The sequence below is a fragment of the Podarcis tiliguerta genome (assembly GCF_965153285.1).
Source record: "Podarcis tiliguerta genome assembly, chromosome: 3".
NCBI classification, from domain to species: domain Eukaryota; kingdom Metazoa; phylum Chordata; class Lepidosauria; order Squamata; family Lacertidae; genus Podarcis; species Podarcis tiliguerta.
In genome coordinates this window covers 97,507,098-97,525,363 of record NC_139536.1, presented here as the reverse complement: position 1 = coordinate 97,525,363, position 18,266 = coordinate 97,507,098, and the positions used below count along the sequence as shown (strand labels likewise).

The window sequence follows — 18,266 nt, the reverse complement described above, 5'->3', positions numbered from 1 at the left end:
CATTGTCCAAAAGGACAGATAGTGTTCAGACTTCAATCGGCTTCCAATGACATTGCGTACTCTGCAAAGCTCATGCCAGAGGAATCGCGTGGGCACAATATTTATTGCATGCAAGCACAGTTTGCTTGCAATGAATCTCTCAAAGGACATACCACTTGTGAAGTTTCCTTGTTTGACTATACTTTAAACATTAGTGCGACCTGCAGTACCAATGAAAAGGAACAAACACTAAGACCACATACTTTTATGTGTATATTCAGCACCCACCTATGGTCAAGCCTCACTCTTTTTCAACTAATGTCCCTTTCTCCTTGGTGATCCTTAAACCGTAGGGCTGTGTCTACGCAACAGTGAATGTTATCTGTTCAAAGTTCCCTGCTTCCCAAAATTCTTTGAAGTTCTCCTTACCTGCCTTATCAGCATATGATTGACTATCTGCAATGGTTTTTGGTAGTTCTGGGTTGTACCGTGTTCCCTCTGGAAAAATCACAAGATACATCTGTGGAATTAAAAAATATTTATATGCACAATTTTTAAAAAAAGGAAGCATCACAACATGATCTCTAGGCTACAGTATGACAGCAAAGTATGTGTGTACAGTATGTGTGTGCTCAATAGGGAGGGGACAAGAGGGTTGAATAAAACACAGAGGACATGTAAAGATGCACAATAACAGTCGTTTTCAGTTAAGATGAGCAATCTTGATATTCAAGGAATCCGAATTTTCAAGGAAAAATTAAGCAGCAGAACCAACAAAAATTGTGTGTAAGAACATACTAAATGGTTCAAGTCAGAGAAAGCAAACCAACACAGTTTAGTGAGCAAATCTCTCTCTCTTTATATCCTGTCCAGAGATCCCTAACCAGTTGCAACTGAATGTACTGCAACTTTAAATAATACAAAGACCAAGAAATACAAGCTGCCTTCTCAACTAGAACAAATTAACCTAACAGCCCTGGCTAGCAAACCTTGTTTGGTGTGTGACAGCTATAGGTATTGGCAAGCAAAGAGAACATGCTATCCTTTGTATGACTCTCAGCTGACAAGGAAGGAAGGAAGGAATGCTGCCGATTTCTTCCTGATCCCAACATGCAAAAACTGATGCTTTGGTGGATATGCTGAACACTCAGTTCCAGGGTTCCAGGTAAGCTGTAAGACTGAGCATCCACATGACACTCTATTGGGAGTTATGACAGCAATCACCTCCTTTTTTTAGCCTATATGAAACTTCATATTAGCTGAGCAATAGAAGCATTATTTAATTTGCAAAAACAGCAACAACCACCAGTCCTAATTCAGAGAAAGTTGATACTGCAGAAATAGGTTTTATATTCTGACACCAAGAGTTTTCTGGGAGGGTACAGTGCTATCTACTAACCACGTGGAAGACATCCGTTCACAGAAAAAGGAAGTGTGTAAGCCAAACCTAAGACTCCTCCATGCTGGAAGCCATTTTGGCATGCACATGGTGTATAAACCAACCAACCAACAGACAAACAAACATCCTAATCCAGCCACTCATCTGTTCAGCAGGGGGAAGAAAGGTGAGCCATGCATCTGGGGCAACATATGAGACAAGCATTCTTGTCACTTTCATTCTCATGGCAGTTAGAACACACACACACACACACACACACACGGGAAATATATAATCTTACTGGAGTTCCAGCCTTTATCTGGGCTTGCAACTTGTTCCTCATTTTCCTTTCATTAAATTTGGCACTTCGTTTCACATAGACTCCTCCATGCTAGCAAAGAAAGAAGGAAAATATACTGATGACAATAGTTTATGAAACAAAGTACACAGATTTTCAATACTCTAAAAAACATGAAATTATAAATGCCAATTTCTTAAAAAATAGATAGAAATAAGATCCCTCTAAAAAGACCCCTGTTATTACACTTAATGCAAAACTCACATTTGTGTCCATATGAACACAACAGCTTAAACTGGAACCAACAGGTAAAACTGTAGCAAGGATATTAAAGAGCTAAAATTCATTGGTGATACTCAGTCTCTCCTGAAGAAAACAGAGTGTTCCAGAGAGAGAAAGCAGAGAAATCAGGAAAGTAATAGAAGAACTGGGACACTGACAGGGAGCTGAGGGATAAGCAGAGAGGCTGTGTCGCCATTTGCTAAGGTGAAGGACTATGGATAATTTACATACAGAAAATCGCAGGTTCAATCCCTGGCAGGTTCCGTTAAAAGGATCCATTACCAGGGTGAAATCCCGGAGGGCTGTTACCAGTCAAAATAGTTGATATTGGGCTAGATGGACAAATAAGTCTAGCATAAGTCAACTTGCTAAACTCCTCAACTTAGCTTTGTCTAAGGCTGCACCTGCACTTTAACAGTCACGGCTTGCCTCAAAGAATCCTGGGATGTGTAGTTTGTTAAGGGTGCTGAGAGTTGCTAGGAGACCCCGAGTCCCCTCACAGAACTGCAATTCTCAGAGTGGCTTAACAGCCAATCCCTCCTCCCAGGGAACTATGGGAAATGTGGTTCTGTGAGGGGGAATGGGGGTTTCCTAGGAACTCTCAGCACCCTCAACAAGCTGCAACTCTCGGGATAAAGTACAGTGGTACCTCTACTTACGGACGTGATCCGTTCTGGGGTGCCGTTTGCACCCGGAAAGGTCGTAAGTAGAGCACCGCTTCTGCATGTGACGCGACAGTTTGCTCCTGCGCATGCGCAAAGCGGTGAACCTGGAAGTAAACACTTCCGGGTTTGCCACGTTCATAACCAGAAAAAATGCAATGTGAACCTAACACAACTAGAGGTATGACTGTAATACTACTTTAAATGTAGAGCGCAGATGGAGCATAAATGGGAACACACTTTCTAGTTATGCTTCATGAACCACACCTATATTCTTCTAAAAGCACAGCCAATTCTATATGGAGACTAATCAAACGTTCCAAGAAAAAGTCATTTAAGTATGGTATTTCCCCCTCCCCCAATGGAATACAAAGCAAATAATATCAGCTAGATCAGGGGTCGGCAAAGCTTTTGTGGCTTGGGCCGTTTCACGGTCCCGCACACGCCACGGTGGGCCGGAATGTGCGCACACATGCACAAACGCTATTTCCGGTGCTCTTTCCGGCGCAGAGGAGGCGTACACAGTTTCCCATTGGCGGCAGGAGCTTCCTGCAGCCAATGGGAAGCCGGCCAGTGTTGTGGAAGGCCAGTTTAGCGTGGCGCACGGGAGCCAACCAAGCAGGTGGCGGGGGTCCATGGGCTGGTTAAATAACCCCCATGGGCCGCTTGTGGCCCATGGACCTCAGGTTGCCGACCCGAGCTAGATGCATGCATAGTCACACTACAAAATGCTGTTGAACCAAGCAACCCACCTTTGAACACACCCACAGTTATGGTTATAGACATGCTTACAATGAAATAAAACCAAAAAAAGGGGGAAGTATATAAGCTAGAAATATTTTAAACCAGTGGGCAGTAAGCAACTAAATAAATGCAAGAGTGGAATAACTTATGATTGTGCAATGGGACCCCATCTGCACTCCACCTCCCATCCCAAACCTGGGTTATCCTCTCTCAAATCTGCTCTGGAAGATTAGGTGAGGGGGAAAATCCAGAACAGATTTAGGGGTGAGGCATTGGGGGGAGGGGAATAAGAAGAAGCTGTTCTATTTGTGCAAAGCACTATTTAGTACTACGTTGAATGCAAGCCATTTTCAGAACTGCAGATATATTGGCTAATTCTTGAACTGGTTCCCCAAGCGCAAAATGGAGAGGAGAGAGAAGGAAAGGGAAAGGCCGATGGCTTCAATTAATACCAGATGCCTTGACTTAAAAGAAGCAGTTGTAATGAATTCATGAACACATCCATGCATAACAGTTAATTAATAAAATGCCCTATTGTGCCAACAAAAAAAGAGTTACATTTCAAGTATGGCATTAAAGGATTCTATTCCCCAGCCTGCTGGTACAGTACTCTGGCGCAACAGAGAACAAAACTGCTCTATCTTCTGCACGATAGCCCTTCAGGTATTTGAAGACAGCTATCACGACTCGCTGTGGTCTTCTCTAGTTTGAATATACTCAATTCTTTCAATTGTGTCTCAAATAAATTGCAATTCTTATCCCTCAACATCTTGGGTCACCATTCTCTAGAGATGCTGCAATTTGTCAATGTCTTCCTTAAAATTACAGCACCCAGAACTGGACATAGATGTGGCCTGAATAGTACGTAGTAGCTTTTCCCAACTTTGGGTTGCCAAATATTGTTGGACTGCAACTCCAAACATCACTGGTTCTGCTAGCTAGGAATGATGGGAGTTGCAGTCCAACAACATTTGGGGACCCAAGCTTGAGAAAGGCTGATGTAGAGAATACAAGAGGGATTGCCTCAGAATCAGGATTGCAGACCTCAGGTGTCACATACAAGTAATAAAATGATTATTACAGTCAATTAAGATGAAAAGCTGCTAATGTTTAATCACTTTTTCGCTTTGTTCCCTAATTTCAACCTTGGCCAACTGCTTCAAAGCATTTAGCAGCCCTTGTCTGCAAAACCAAAGACAGCTGGCTCAGCATGCAATGCCTACTCAAGAGAAAAGCAACAGGCACACATATAATACTGGATTGTATCTGATTAAGTCAAACTCAGAGCAGACCCACTGAAATCAAAGGACTTAAGTTTATCATGTCCACTGATTTACTCTATGACTTTGCCGAACACAACCCTAACTTTTAATATAGGAAACTTATTATAAATGGGCTTGACCAGCTATAGGGTAAAGCAGGTAATAACAAGAAGTAGAGGGCTGAAACAAAATAATTACAGGGAGCTATAACGTATCTCACAAAGGACAAATGTTAAAACCATCACCTCTGATGAAGTTATTACATGTTTTCAAGTTCTAAATTCCACTGAAATCCCCAGGCCTTCCTTCCAAGTACAGTGGTGCCTTGCAAGACGAAAAGAATCCATTCTGCGAGTCTTTTCGTCTTGCGGTTTTTTCGTCTTGCGAAGCAAGCCCATTAGCGGATTAGCGCTATTGGCAGTTTAAGGGCTATTAACGGCTATTAAAGGCTTAAGGGATTAGCGGTTTAGCTGCTAAAAGGCTATTAGCAGCTTAGCGCTTCAGAAAAAGGGGTTGGGGAGCGGGAAAAAAACTCAAAAATTTTCGTCATTTTTGTCTTGCAAAGCAAGCCCATAGGGAAATTCGTCTTGCAAAGCGCCTCTGAAAACGGAAAACCCTTTCGTCTTGTGGGTTTTCCGTCTTGCGAGGCATTCGTCTTGTGGGGCACCACTGTAAAAATGTTTGCAACTGAGAGATCAGTTTTTTATAGAGGCAGGTGGATCAGGTGATATTTTTCTGCCACACTTTAAGCTATTACTTTTTATCTACATACATGTTCACTTCACCACACTGTGTTGTGTATGTAGGACTTTTCTGGGAATCAACATTAAACTGAGAATCAATAGAGTGTTGGAATACATTTCCATGAATCTGATAAATACCTTATTAGCTTTATCATATTTATTCTCTAATGCTTTAAGAGTGTGTTTTGTGCTTGGGCAGGAAGCATACAGACATGTTTACTAGCATGTTTTCCTTAAAAGTTGTGTTCTGCTTTCTACATACTCAAAGCCTACACACATATATTCCACAACAGGATGTTTATCTGAGGTAGGAAATAATGCATTCCATCACAATTCTGTAATTAATTGTCACTGGAAAGTTTTAGTGGAGCGCGAGTGACATCACCAACACAGTATCAACAGGAAGAGGAGGAAGTGGTTTTTTGTTTTGTTTTTGTACCATTTGGCATGTCAGGGAGAATTAAAAAAAGAAAAGAAAGAATACCTGCCAACTGACTCCATATACTTTGCATATCCTTATCAATAGAATTTCCCCTTAAATACCTTTAAGTGCCATAATTTGCAGACTGTGATTTGTGACATTGAATGTTGGCCAAGGTGTCCACTGAATTCTCCTATTTGCAGCATGAAAAGCATCTACAACCCATGATCTTTCTCAGCCTGTGGGTCCCCAGATGTTGTTGAACTACAACTCCCATCACCCCTAGCTAGCAAGGCCAGAGCTCAGGGATGATGGGAGTTGTAGTCCAACAAAATCTGGGGACCCACAGGTTGAGAACAGCTGATCTAAAGGAAAACCCAGCTTTTTATCTCCTCATCATCCATGGGAATAAGACTGCTCGGCAGTTAACTGGGAAAACTGCGGATGAATGATCTTGAACAACTATGGGGAGTAAACAAAATACCTATCCTAAAATGACAGCAAGTAGAATCATTTACTGTGGTTGCACAAGAGAGAAGAACCACCTGGCCCCAGTCACTTGTCAGGAGGAAGGGGGTTGCTTCCAGGAGGAGAGGAGCTCCAGGAATGGGCATTTTCAGTCTGGTGATAGCCACTGGCAAGAAAACCAACAGCTGCTGGTTGGTTTCCCTGTGGGAAACTGAATTCTGGACTAAACAGGCCTTCGACCTGATCCAGGAGAGCTCTTCTTGCGTTGCTAATTTGCTGCCTCTTCCCTTCCAACAAGAGCATTCTTCTGATGAAATAATCTGTTATCACACGGCTACAGAGCAAGGAGGAGGAGGACAATTTGGTCTCAGCCTGAGGATGAAAAATACATAGCCACGGGGTGTCCTGAAAACCACTTCCAGGGGTCAGAAGCACACCATACATTTAAAGCACATGAATTCCTCTAAAGCTGTGGTTCTCAATGTGGGGCACAGGCCCCACAGGGGGGCAGTTTGATTTTCAAGGGGGGCAATTTGAGAATGAGTTAGACCAAGTTTATGGCCTTTTAGCTTCCTCCACGTAAACAGGAGTTCACTTTTTGAATAATAAGAATTATATGTCACGGGGGGCGGATCAGGATTTTAGAGATGCTTAGGTGAGGGGCATGGACAAGAATAGGTGGGGAACCATATCCTTGGAGCTGTAGTTTGTGAAGGATGCTGGGAATTTTAGGTCTGCGAGGACCTAAAACTACAGTTCTCAGAATCCTTTGGGGAAAACCTATGAACTATTAAAGCAGTTCGAGGATTTGTGGGACTACTTAATTTTTGGATTTTATTGCAAGATTTTAAAAAATCTGCAAATCGCTCAATTATCTCTGGAGTGAAACAGATAAATTGGACAGGATTGCAGCACCTGTATTGAGAAACAAGGGAAAAGAGGCAACGTAAAAACAATGCTGTCCTTCCTTGTTCCCTGGACTTGACATCTTTCCGCAGGGCCTGCAAGACAGAGCTGTTCCACCAGGCCTTTGGCCAGGGCACAGGCTGACTCCCTCCTTTGGCAATCTTCACAGAACTCTACCCAATGGTTGCCATCAATTTGATTTGAAGTAATTTTTTAATGAAATGATTTTAAAATGTTGTCTTATTTTATTGTTGTTAGCCGCCCTGAGCCCGGCTTCGGCTGGGGAGGGCGGGATATAAATAAAAATTTATTTATTATTTATTATTATTTATGCCAAAGGAAAACAACTTCACTGGTTCAACTCAAGGCCTGATTTGTACACCAGCAAGTAAATTACTACAGTTCATGCCATATTGTTTACCATGAGGTACCAAAGGTCCATTTTTCTCTCAGTGCACCTGCTAGATCAAATGCTGGCGCATACCAACTAACAACCATGTGGGAATGATTTGCAAAATCATTCTCTGCAGCGCTTGCCATACAGAGGAGTCAATTTTCTTATGTCCGTAAGAAGTTTTTTGTTTTGTTTTTAAACCTATTGCTATGGAGAAAAATAGCCAATCTTATTTCTCAAGCTTTTCAATCCACATGGTGACACACTCAATGAGCAGTCACATATTGTTTATGAATACGCAGGGTGAGATTTTACCACAGAAGCAACAGCCATGAAGAACAATTGAAAGCTTCCTCCAGGGGGAGCCTATTTTCCATGCGCCAAACTTGTAGGTCTGAGTCAAACATTGTGGTTCTTAAGAGAAGGCAACCAAAAAAAGGATTCCATGGGGGAACTGTAATATGTGTACGGATACTTACCACCAGGGTGACCATATGAATAATCCCAGTTTACTGACCACATAGATCAGGCTGGATCTCTCCAGGGATCTACTCCCAACTTTTTGAGTGGCCTTCACACAGAAGCAGTAACATTTGAAGTGATTCTTATGGTGGCCATTTCATACATTGGATTTGGCAAAACACAACTCACCCTGATAATTAATATTTTCTATGGCAGCACACCCATGGAAGATCAGTCGCTACCTGGTCTGAACTAGAGTTGCCATATTTCAAAGGGTTTTTTCCGATTGACTTGCCTAAGATCCAAGACAAAGCGCCACCTTTTGGAAATTCCCCCCTCCCCCAGACGTCAATTCCGCATTTGAAATCCCCGTAATGTCCAGCTGCATGGCAGCCCTAGTCTGAACGAATGACAAAGGGGAACCTACAAGAAACTAATGTATGAAAATTATTCCCCTCATCCCCGCCTGGCAGCAGAAAGCAACTCCAAAATATATAAGGGGTTCATTCATTTAAAGTGATTATATAGAGTGGCGTTCGAATAATGGAGGTATGTGCTATGCAGCTTGTGTTTTTGCATCTGCGAACCAACATCTTGTGACTTTCGGGACACAAGATGTGAATTATGGGACCATATGCAGAGAAGTGGAAAACTGTCATTATAGCTCTTATCTCTCTCTGCTAAAAATATATGGCACGAGTTTAGATATGGAACCACACTCACCTAGTGAGAAACACTACCCCTTGTCTCCCAAAGATCTTCTGAATTTCAACTATTGTGTCTAATGGAACACAGCTCACTAGATCACCCTGATAGCCTACTAGGATAAAATCCATATGAAGCTCAACTAGAGGAGCAAAAAAGCAAAAAGGAAAGAGAATAAGAAAATATAAGAACATATCTAAATCAAGTCATTGACATAAAAGGGCTACTTGGTTTTTTTTTTAATCAGAAACTTCACGGTGACAAAGACATAAAAGCCACAATTCAGCGAATTTTAGCATATGCAGACATCTATCAAATTATTCTTGCTTTCTTTGGAAACACAACCCAATTTGCTAACATGTTATGAATATGTGCAACAGCAAGGATATTATTCCATCAATAAACACAATCCATGCATTGAGTCAAACCCAGGACTAAAATGTGATTAAAGCCAGACTGAAATACGTAACTAATTTAACTAAAGGATAAATGTTTCAAATGCAATCCTATATATGGTTACTAATAAGTCAACACCACTGAATTCAGTGGGACTCAATTCAGTACGCTCGAAATTGTCTTAGGGTTCATTCTGGACCCACTTACCTGAGAACTCCATGTCACTTACTTCTAATAAATAAATAAATGCCAGAATTGCACTGTTAATCGTGTAGGACACGGACACGTGGTTTTTGCATCTTAGCGGGGATTGTCCCAAGTTCAGTGAGTTACTTTTAGTTTGCTAAACACCTGACTGGAGAGCCAAAAATGCCCTCCTAACCCTACCAGATAAAATCTGCTAACTAGAAACAGTTGAAGTTTCACTATTCTGTTTCAAATATGAAACAAAAACACATTATCAAGACAGAAACATTGCATGGACCTGACTTCAAGCATGCCTTGCAGTACTTGGGACTAAGTTTTACTGAAATAAATGGGATTTACTTCCAAGTAAACATGCCCACGATTGAGGCATGTCAAAATTTAGCAGAAAGTACTAGTTATTTCATGTGACGTGGAGAAAGGATTGGGATTTACCTGAGAAAAATACCACCCGTATAAAGGAAGCCACTTTAACCCGTCTTTCAAAACATATCGAACATGTCCCAGAGCATTTTGCCTGACGGCCAACATATCTGCTATAATCCAGTCAACTGCAAAACAAACAAACAAAACTCAAACATTTATGTCCCTAGGCTAATGTCAAAATCCTTCCCAACATTATTTAATGCTCGTCTGGTGCTTATGAACATGAAAGATGAACTGTGGTCAGTGGCAATGCAAGGTAAGTTCTTTCCACAATCATATCCCCCTATTACTCTTTAGTATTTTAGCACACATTTCTTCATTTTTTAAACAAAGCTTGTACTGTTTGCATAATACCACTACATAACTTTTAATCTCCTGCCAACACAGAATAGATGCATATCTTGAAGGATCTGGTGAGAAACACTGACTCAACAGACAGCGAACCAGAAACACACCTTCATGTTAAGTCGTGTGCTCTTAAAACCAGAATCAGAAGAACTAGAATTAATGGGACTTCTTGAAATCACCCCCCACGGTTCCAGTATTTACCACATTTTTCCGTGCACAATGCGCCCCCATGTATGACACGACCCCTATTTTTGGGGACTCCAAATTTACAAAAGAGTTGAGAGCTGCTGAGCTTTTTTGGGGGGGGTTGCTGAGAATTGCTCAAACATTAATTTATAATTTTAAAAATTGTCTTATACACGGAAAAGTGGCGTAATATAATTTGCCAATCAGCCAAGTTCAAAACAGGTATTAGACACTTGGCAAAAAATGAGCAGCACACAATTAAAACTGAACACTGTACGCAGATTTCCAGTGGAAATCACTTTTGCTCATGAAAGGCAGAACCCCCCCCCCCCCCAATTTTTCACCAATCCTACTGCATCCCTGTTGAGCGTTACAATACCTTCTTCCATTGGTTCCTCCCAAGCTTAGGGGTGGCATTTCAGTGGGCTGCCATGAGCAGGACTGGCAAAAACCAATGGGTGTCTTGCTTTGTGCAAGAGCCGCCATTGGATACAACTGTTTGTGTTGGTTCAAAAGCACTTCCAAATTCGAGGCACCTTGTTAGGAAGCATGTGGGGGCTGCTTTGCAAAGAAACAGCTTAAAAGACCCAATATCCTGCTCATCTATCAGGACCATACTTTGTATTTTTGTTTATTTAATCTTAACATGCAATCCCAAGTATCTATATCTAGAGAATTTCATTCTCAGTGGTTATATTAACACTTTTTGTTTTTGCTTTTAATATTTTTTTAATTAAACAACTCTTACAGGTAAGGAAATTGCATACAAACCTGTACACTGATGATTTGATATATATACCACATTCTCCTTATTTTTTGGCAGATCGCCATACAGAATTATCTAGGAAAGAAAAAAGGTACTTGATTTAACAGCCTGAAGTACACCAACAAAACCTAGGATCAAGCTTTATTTTATTTAAACTCTTGAGAGAGAAGATTTAACAATTCCCACATTATGACAGGACTGCCTTTTCCCTTTCTTTCACCTTGATGCCCCAACTTAATCTACCCATGACTTTATGTGGCACTTTACTGAAGTCAGAATGACCATGTATAACTTAAGCGTTCACCTGAGTCTATGAAACTGAAGGGATGTACAACTAAATTGGCTTATAAAAGTGTACTCTTACATTCTTTTACAATGAGAGGAGAGAGAGGAAAAGTTTATCTTGCAAAATCATGACATGTTCATGTTAGTGCGGTTCAGGTAAAGTCTTAATACTGATTTGATTCATAGTATTTCTAGGCTGCTATTTATTCCAATGAATTTCAAAGCAGTTTACAAACAAACAAAAAATACAATTACAGCAAAAGTCATACGCAATACCCATTGAAGCAACAATAAAAAGATGGCAGCAGACATTGTCTTAAGTGTTTCTATGTAACAATCAGTACCTGATCAGTTCAAGAACCAACATGTGAAAATAATGGAATTATTTCACGTGAGGGAATGTATTATGCTTTAAACAGAGACCCAGCTTCCATCTTTGAAATCCCTTTTAAAAGATGAAAACCCCTTTAGCACACTCTCCCGATCTTCCTGTGGAATTAGTAGCAAACATGTATGCATATTTATAAAGCAAACACGATCCAAATATGCAAAATATATTTTTCTTAACACAACCTGATTGAGGTAAGGTACACAAGTGAGAGAGGGTTGGGTTTTTATTTTACTATCATCATAAAGATAGAAATGGCAGGGGAGGAAACAGGAAAACATTACCTCATGAATGAAGAGAAAGCAATGAAAGTACTTTAAGCACAAAACTGAAAAGTTTAACAGGATGCAGAAGTCTTTGACCTCTGGATGACTAGTTTAGTCAAGCATACTCAATGAAAGGACCATTTAACATCAGTTTGGTACCCTTAGTTTGAAACATCTGCTTGCTGGCAACAGTGCTGAAATGAACAGTTGATCTTGAAAAGATTTGCCTACCGTATTTTTTTGCTCTATAAGACTCACTTTTTCCCTCCTAAAGAGTAAGGGGAAATGTGTGTGCGTCTTATGGAGCGAATGCAGGCTGCGCAGCTATCCCAGAAGCCAGAACAGCAAGAGGGATCGCTGCTTTCGCTGCGCAGCGATCCCTCTTGCTGTTCTGGCTTCTGGGGTTCAGAATTTTTTTTTTCTTGTTTTCTGCTTCCAAAAACTAGGTGCGTCTTGTGGTCTGGTGCGTCTTATAGAGCGAAAAATACGGTAAGTACAATTGGCCGACTACAAGCTTCCTTGGAACTCGCTTCCAAACTGGCATGTCCAAAGACCAGGATACTACCATCCCATTTAGCATTCATCTCAAAAGATTTTTGTTTGCTTGTTTGTTTAAACGTATTATTATTTCATTTTTATGTATTCATTAAATTTATATACTGCCCTTCATCCGAAGATCACAGGGCGATTTACAAAAACACAAAAATATATAAAATAATAATTAAAAAACCAGAAACAATATCCCTGGGTCCCAGCCCAATTTAAGAGGCCTTAGATTTAATTAGATGTTTAATTAGCCAAAGGCCTGAGGGAAGAGGAATGTTTTTCCCTGGCGTCTAAAGATATATAAAGATATATAAGCCAGGCGAGCTTCCACAAGCAGGGAGACACTGCAGAAAAGGCCCATTCTCATGTTGTTAAGCTCTGGGCCTCTCGTGGAAACACACAAATAAAGGGCCTCAGGTGATGATTGCAAGGTCGGTTCGGCCCTCAGATGTTTCGGCAGCCAAAAAAAGTTATCACTTCCAGATCTCCAACGAAACTACATGCACTTGCCCTAAACATACCCTGTCAAATCTCTCATTTTTAAAAGCAGCTATTAGTTTGGGGAGCCATTCTAGTTTATGATCGGGAAACTACACTGGAATACATAGCAACTGGTAGTTCTCATCAGTGGAAAGGATTTGCTGCTTCTGCTAGCACACGTAGTTTGGTGAAGACATTTTAAGACATCAAGCAGGCACTTGGTGTAGCGACAGGCATAATGTAAAGCCAATGGACTTTTAAGAGTAATATAGCTTATATTATTTAATAAAACTGTCTTTGGAATGAATGTACTGACAGGTTGCAGGTATGGAATTGTATGATCAAATGTACCACCAGTGAGAAAACAACAACTCCCAATCCTGGCCCCAAACCATCATGTGAAACAGATAAGCTTGACTGAAATTCATCTCTTTGTCATTGTTAGTATGTTTTGCTTTCAAGTGGGGAACAGACTATTGAATCGAGTAATTCCCCACTTACAATCCAAAGTGGTACGGCCTAGGAACAGCTTTACCACATGATGAACTGATGGTTTAGAATGAAACTAGAAGTCATCCTCTAGATATCAGGCTTAGGTAGCACAACTCGGGGAAGAAAACATGCAACACAAGTTGTTGAAAAATTCTGCAAATTGAACTCTTATTAGCATCTTTAAGAGTTTCAACAGTTTAAATACTAAATGAAATTGGAGGAAGAGACAGAAAAGTTTCAGTTGGGTGCACCAAAGCCATGTAGAAGTAACTCCTCCTTCTGATGTTGAATGTATGGGCTTGGATGGAATGTTAACTGGAAGTTCACGGCAAGTTAAACCTATGCCTTGTTTCACATTAGAAAGCAACAGGTAACAACATGGAGTGCTACAACAAGGGACAAGTCAAACCACAATGCCTTATTAGAGAAGTGGGACTGCCGATTTATGGATCTATTTAAGTCTACTGTTCACAGGGATGTGGGTGGCGCTGTGGTCTAAAGCACAGAGCCTAGGACTTGCCGATCAGAAGGCTGGTGGCTCAAATCCCCGTGATGGGGTGAGCTCCTGTTGTTTGGTCCCAGCTGCTGCCCACCTAGCAGTTCGAAAGCAAGGTAAATGGCATTTCTGTGCACTGCTCTGGTTTGCCAGAAGCGGCTTAGTCATGCTGGCCACATGACCCGGAAGTTGTCTGTGGACAAACGCCAGCTCCCTTGGCCTACAGAGCGAGATGAGCGCCGCAACCCCAGAGTCATCCGCAACTGGACCTAACGGTCAGGGGTACCTTCACCTTTACCTTTTACTGTTCACAGAGAGCTCATACGTCTATGCCTTTCCTTAGATGGGTGGCAAAGACAGCTAGGAAGGACCATACTTGCGTAATTTGCTCAAATACCAAGCCATTCAAAGGATTACAGGGACCCTGCAGTCCTCCAGACACTGTGGAACTCCAGTCCTCTCCGATCAGCATGGTCAGTGGTCAAGGATGATGGAAGCATGTAGTTCAGCAACATCTGAGAAGCTACAGGTTCCCCACTCAGGGACTACCTTTCAGTCCAGAAGGATAGCCCTTTCTAGTGCCGTATTCATGTCACAGCCACTATTGAAGATCTGCCATTCAGCATATATGCACAAACCACCGTTTCAAGCACGTTGTCTGAACCAGTGTAGCTGCAGTTGAGTGCCGCCAACCAGAGATGCACAAAACACCACCTTTTAAAAACGTGTGGTACCTTGATGAGCAACATGCAATATCATACCTTTTCCTTTTATATTCCTCTATGTCAAATTCCAGAAGGGCAACCATATTATTCTGTTAAGACTTAACACCAGGCATGGTACCTTAAAGGCTGGCAGGTTTACAATGGCCAGCTTTCATTGGCCAAGTTCACAAGGCTTATGACACAATAAACCCTTTAAGTCTTTAAGGTGTACAGAATCCTCATTGTGTTATTACCCTTTCACTCTCTAGTTGGGAGGAGGCCTGCACTTGTTTCCCCAGTGCCAGTTAGACAGTACGGTGGATGGTAAGGCAACTTACAAGGTCCCAGACAAGTCAAGATAGTCTCCTGCAGATGATAAACAACCGCCAAAGTTGGCAGGAGTAATCTTGGAAGGCTCGGACTCTGCTGGGGTGGAAGAGTCTGCTCCTCCCCTTTAACCCTAGAGAGGTGGAGGTCTTGCTGGAAAAAGGCAAAGGTTGCCAATACAGATACCGTTTCTTCACCTGCTCACCTACCAACGTGGGTAAACAGTGGCCTTTGCAAAAGAGCACCAGCAATCCTTATTCAACTGCCCTCTCTCTGTGCTGAGAATAGAGCCCAGCCCAGGCATGGAGGTGGAAAGGAAGAGCTGACTGTTGCTCCTTGCTAACTCTGCTCATTTCCCACCTGCTCGCTTGCCAGCATCTCTAGGTTGTGCAACCTGGAACTGGGTTCAACAGGCAGAGATTCCTCCCTGCTCTACCACCCACAGAGAGTGGAGAGCAAGTCGAGGCAGGGCTGTTCCCACAGCTACCTCTCTTCCTCGATCATTCACCCTCCGAGTGATGTACTAGCCAGAAAGGAATGGCAGAAGTGCACCGTCACAATGGGACAGCAGCAAAGGCTGGGGGCATCAGACTGAACGTGCCACTCAAAGGGGCATGGCAGGTAAGCCGCTGTCTCTGGTAGGTCACCTCTTTCTGGGAACCACAGTTACAGGGAAGACTAGACCAACTGTGCCACCTTTGTTATTTATATGCTGCCCATCTGACTGGGTCATAGCTGTCAACTTTCAGATTTGAAAATAAAGGATCAGTAGCCTCGAAAATAAGGGATTAGCAGCCTCACCTGTGCTGGGGACAGTCTATGGGATATCTAACAATCCGGGATAGCAGCGGGAAACAGCACTGGAATAAGGGAATTTCCCACAAAAAAGGGGAAGGTTGACAGCTATGGACTGGGTTAGCCCAGCCACTCCAGGCAGCTCCCAACAAAAACACACCAAACATTAAAACTTCCCTCTACGCCTTCAGATGCCCTCTGAAAGTCAGACAGTTGTTTATTTCCTTGACATCTGGTGGGAAGGCGTTCCACAGGTCGAATGTGACCCCAATCAGGGTCCCTTTCCCCCCACCCTCCCGAAGGAAACTCTGCTGTCTCCCCAGTGCAAATTCGGCTTGCTGTGTGCAACCTTAACTGTGCTGTACTCAACCTCGGTGTTACCAGCATCAAGGAAGTAGGCAGAGCCCCAGGGCTGCCTGGGAAGGCTCGCTCCCACCTGCAAGGCCACCCAGAGCCTGGGAAGGTGAGCAAACCGAGGGGGCAACCCCCTCTCTGCTAGGAAGGGAGGGAGAGAGCGCAGCGAGGAAGGCGCAGCCCCTGCCTCCGCTCGCTCACCTGCGCGCAGCCTCGCCCACCTGTAGCCAAGTTGCCGAGTCCCTCTCCGGCTTGGCATCCAGAGACGCGACATGGTGGAGAGATAGGGGGAGAAAGGTGATGTGGGGGTGGGTTCCTATCTCCCCAGCCCCCCCTAAGGAGGCGTGGCGCCTCCGCCAGCCCCCTCCCCGCCCCAGCAGCAGCCGCCCTGACCTGCACGCCGGTGTAGTTTTCGAAGAAGAAGAGCACCATGCTCTGGTAGAGGGTGTACAGCCGGTCATCCACCTCGTGGTAGACGCGCGCGGGGAGCAGCGTGGAGAGCAGGCGCCAGGCGCCCCAGGCCAGCACGTAGGTGGGCGCGGTGCCCATCATCAGGGCGGTGGGCAGCACGTAGCGCATGGAGTAGGTGTGCAGCACCAGCGACAGCAGCATCTTTCCGGCCAGAGTTGGGCTGACTTTAAAAAAGGGAGGGGGAAAGAAAGAAAGAAGAAGAAATGAAGATCCGGCTCCTGGGCTTCGCGACGCCGCTAGCACATGAAGGAGGAGGAGGAGGAGGCGCCTCTTCTCACGCCTCGCAGCCTGTAGGCGCCGCCGAGGAGGAAGAGGAGGGCTCCGCAGCTCGGCCGCATGGCCCGCGGGTGGCCCAGGCAGGAAGCAGCGTGGGAGGGCGCAGCGGAGAAGCAAGGAGCAGCCGGCAGCGGGAGCCGGGCACCGGCAGCTCCTCCTCCGGCTCGGGAGGCGCACGCGACGCCCTCACCTGCCCGCCACCCCCGTGCCTCTTGGCCGCGCACCGAGGAGGAGAAGGGCGCCGGCGACGAGGCAGCTCCGCCTCCGCTTCGCCGGAGACTTCCGGGGGTTGGCCAAGGCTTGCTCCGCCCGCCTGCCCGGAGGAGGCGAGCCTCTCCCCGCCTCGCTCTCGCTTCTCGCCTCTCGTGCCCGGGAGGGAAAAGGCGCGCGTAAAGGCGCCCTTAGGGCTTAGCTCATTATCTTTTTTAATTGCTCCTCCTGTCAATGTTTTGCAGATTCCAAACGCCGCATTAATTCGTTAGTCTTTTTTTGCTGTTAAGCGCGCCGGAATTACTTATAAGCTAAACAAGCTATAGCTTAGGGCCCCACTCTCTTGGGGCCCCCAAACTTTTTAAAAGAAAAAACAAAACTGGATGTACCAATTTCCAAAATATAAGATAGAAAACAAAGTAAAACCTACATACAGCAACAGTGTTTTGTGTTGTGTAGGCTCCTAGGATGTAAGCAATGGGCTCCACCTGCTCCCTAAAATATCACTGGTTTGCTCATTTCTATATATAGGGTGGCACTGTTCGAAAGCACGTCAAAGTGCAAGTAGATAAATAGGTACCGCTCCGGCGGGAAGGTAAACGGTGTTTCCGTGCGCTGCTCTGGTTCGCCAGAAGCAGCTTAGTCATGCTGGCCACATGACCCGGAAGCTGTACGCCGGCTCCCTTGGCCAATAAAGTGAGATGAGCGCCGCAACCCCAGAGTCGGTCATGACTGGACCTAATGGTCAGGGGTCCCTTTACCTTTACATATAGGGTGCCTACATTCTGCATGGACTGGTTGCATGGCAACATGTGCAAATGGCTTTAGATACTTATTAGGTTCATAAATTACCATATAGCATATATTCAACACAAAAACAGCGACGATTTGTTGTTGACAAAGGACAGCTGGACATATAAAGGGCCCCATTACCTTCAGTAGCTTAGGCCTCATCAAACCTAAATCCGGCCCTTTGTTTAGATTATTATTATTATTTTATTTTGTTAGTTGCTGTTCCGTTAACAGTGCGTTTATACACCACATTTCAATAAAAGAATGGAAATGGTTTATGGAATATTGACAGATGAATTGTAAACGTAAAAGAACATTGGCAGGATTATTGTAATAACCTACATTTTTATAAGG

General features: G+C 43.7%; 1 protein-coding gene across 3 annotated transcripts in view; it reads right to left on the bottom strand.

The window, feature by feature from the left end:
* The window catches only part of AGPAT5 (1-acylglycerol-3-phosphate O-acyltransferase 5), a 32,237-nt gene extending 15,036 nt beyond the window's left edge, over window positions 1-17,201 (bottom strand). The window contains exons 1-6 of one of the 3 annotated variants that reach the window (XM_083431770.1): window positions 17,101-17,201; window positions 16,557-16,798; window positions 11,036-11,105; window positions 9,740-9,855; window positions 1,659-1,748; window positions 409-499 (exon numbers count right to left, since the gene is read on the bottom strand). In XM_083431770.1, the coding sequence (XP_083287896.1) occupies window positions 409-499; window positions 1,659-1,748; window positions 9,740-9,855; window positions 11,036-11,105; window positions 16,557-16,775 (586 nt within the window). In that variant the 5' untranslated portion in view covers window positions 16,776-16,798; window positions 17,101-17,201. The remainder of the gene's footprint in view (window positions 1-408; window positions 500-1,658; window positions 1,749-9,739; window positions 9,856-11,035; window positions 11,106-16,556; window positions 16,799-17,100) is intronic. The other 2 variants (XM_083431769.1, XM_083431768.1) reach the window with 2 other exon arrangements.
* Window positions 17,202-18,266: the final 1,065 nt, after the last annotated feature.